The 2232-nt window shown below is 46.1% G+C and overlaps 1 protein-coding gene across 1 annotated transcript; it reads right to left on the bottom strand.

The window, feature by feature from the left end:
- Positions 1-1142: 1142 nt before the first annotated feature.
- Positions 1143-1763, bottom strand: LOC116111414. Its single transcript, XM_031397600.1, has one exon. It carries the CDS (start codon positions 1761-1763, stop codon positions 1143-1145), a length of 621 nt encoding a protein of 206 aa, XP_031253460.1.
- Positions 1764-2232: the final 469 nt, after the last annotated feature.

Raw genomic sequence — 2232 nt, 5'->3', positions numbered from 1 at the left:
TGTCTTCTATCCCACACTAAGTTACCATGTATCCTAAGAATTTTCTGGACGAGACCCTGAACGAGCATTTGGCTGGATTTAGCTTCATGTTGTATTTCCTTAGGATGACGAACGCTTGGCTGAGATGGTCGAGGTGCTGCTTAGCCATAAGGGACTTGATGAGCATGTCGTCGATGTATACTTCCATGGTGTTGCCGAGGTGTTCGGCAAACATCCTGTTGACTAGACACTGATAAGTAGGCCCAACGTTCTTGAGACCAAATGGCATTACTTTGTAGCAGTAGGTCCCCCACTCTATGATGAAGGTTGTTTTTTTCTGGTCGTTCGAGTGCATCAAAATCTGGTTGTACCCTGAAAAGGCATCCATAAAGCTTAGGAGTTCGTGACCTGCTGTCGCATCCACAATCATGTCAATATGTGGAAGTGGGAAAGAATCTTTGGGGCATGCTTTGTTTAAATCCGTGAAGTCTATGTAGACCCTCCACTTTCCATTCTTTTTCTGCACGACCACAACGTTTGCTAGCCAGTCAGGATAGTAGACTTCTTTGATCAACCCGTTATTCAGTAGTTTGTCAATCTCCTTATTGATGATCTGGTTGCATTCTGGTGTGAATTTCCTTCACCTCTACTTCACTGGAGAGTGATCTGGATCTACTTGGAGGTGGTGAACGATTGCCTCAGGGTTGACTCTTGTCATGCCTACGTAAGACTAGGTGAAGCAGTCCTGGTTTTGTTTGAGGAATTCTATGAGCCGCTCTCTTATCTCAAGCCCGAGTCGAGAGCCTATCTGGGTCTTCCGGTTGGGGTGGTCTAGGTGTATCTGCAATTCATCCAACTCTTCCATGGATGGTTGATTTGGCTCAGTCAAAGGGGGTGGATGGGACTGTAGTTAAGGCATGACCTTTGCTTTTGAAGGCGTTTTTGTAGTAGTCTTTGGACACCTTAGGATCGCCCTTGATTTCTCTCACTCCCCATTTCGTTTGAAACCTTACAGTTTGGTGGAAGGTGGATGGACCAGCTCGTATGTCATGGATCCATGGTCGACCCAAAATGATTGAGGAGCAATCGAGCGCTAAGTAAATGGTTTGCTTGTTGACTCCATTGGTATAGACATGCAAGGTGATTTCTCCGATGGTGTACTTCTACTCGAAACTAAACTCGACCAATATGGTTGGTCGTCTGCTGATGTTTGTTTCATCTAGTCCCATGGCCTTCACTGTTTCAAGGAAGGGAATGTTTGTCAAGGATCCCCCATCTACAAATACTCTCTTGACCAGGATGTTGGTGATATAAAGGGAGATGACTAGAGCATCGTGATGAGAGGCAGCAAGGGTGACTAGCTCGTCATCTTCAAACTGAATTACCTGGTTAGTGTGCAACCAAGGGGACAGATGGATGGATTGGACTTCAAGGTGATGGTTCGCTCGAGCGTAGCGCTTGGCCGAGGAATAGCTTACCCCACTGATCTCCGACCCTCTGGAGATAATGGAGCAGAACCCCTTTGGTGTAGGTTCTTGTGGAGGGGGAGATGTTTCCTTCGAGCTTCTTTGGCTAACTGTATTCTTCCCTTTATCCGTCAATAGGTCTTGGAGATGTCCCCTTTTCAATAGTGTTGCGACTTCCAACTGTAGGGCGATGCAATACGCGGTGTTATGACCATGATCAACATGGAATTCGCACAACATGGTCGTGTCCCTCTTCGCTTCAGGATTGAGCTTTGTTGGCCACTTAATAGTAGGTCTCATTTCTTTCACGATTGCCATGACCTGGGCTAGTTCGATGTTAAGATTATACTTTGGAACTTTTATTGGTTTGATCTAGATGGTCTATTGTCAGCTTTAGTCGGTTGGCAGTGGTATGGTTTTTTGACTCTGTTCAGATTGCGTGGAGGGGGTTGATAACGGGTCTCAAACAATCTAGACTATGGCCTTCTATCATTCCGCCTTTGGTAACGGTCTTCATATCTGGAATGCCTCATCCGATTCATCTCATCTTCCTCCCACCTTATTTGAATCACAACTTTGGCTAGGGCGTCTTCCATTGTGGTGCAGCCGAGCTTTGTCAGGTCTTTGTATATAGGTCGGCTGATAGCTTCTCGAGTTTCTTGATGCTGGCGAATTGTTCAATGAAGGTGTCGGTGAGCTGGGCAAGTGAGCTGGGCGAATTAGCTGATTGAATTGTTTGGAAGGTTAGTGTACCACTGAAAAGCTAGTCCGGAGAGGCTTGAGCCAA

Source organism: Pistacia vera, unplaced genomic scaffold (assembly GCF_008641045.1).
Source record: "Pistacia vera cultivar Batoury unplaced genomic scaffold, PisVer_v2 Contig635, whole genome shotgun sequence".
Lineage (NCBI taxonomy): Eukaryota > Viridiplantae > Streptophyta > Magnoliopsida > Sapindales > Anacardiaceae > Pistacia > Pistacia vera.
The sequence above is the reverse complement of the archived record's forward strand: the minus strand, read 5'-3'. Positions and strand labels throughout refer to the sequence as shown.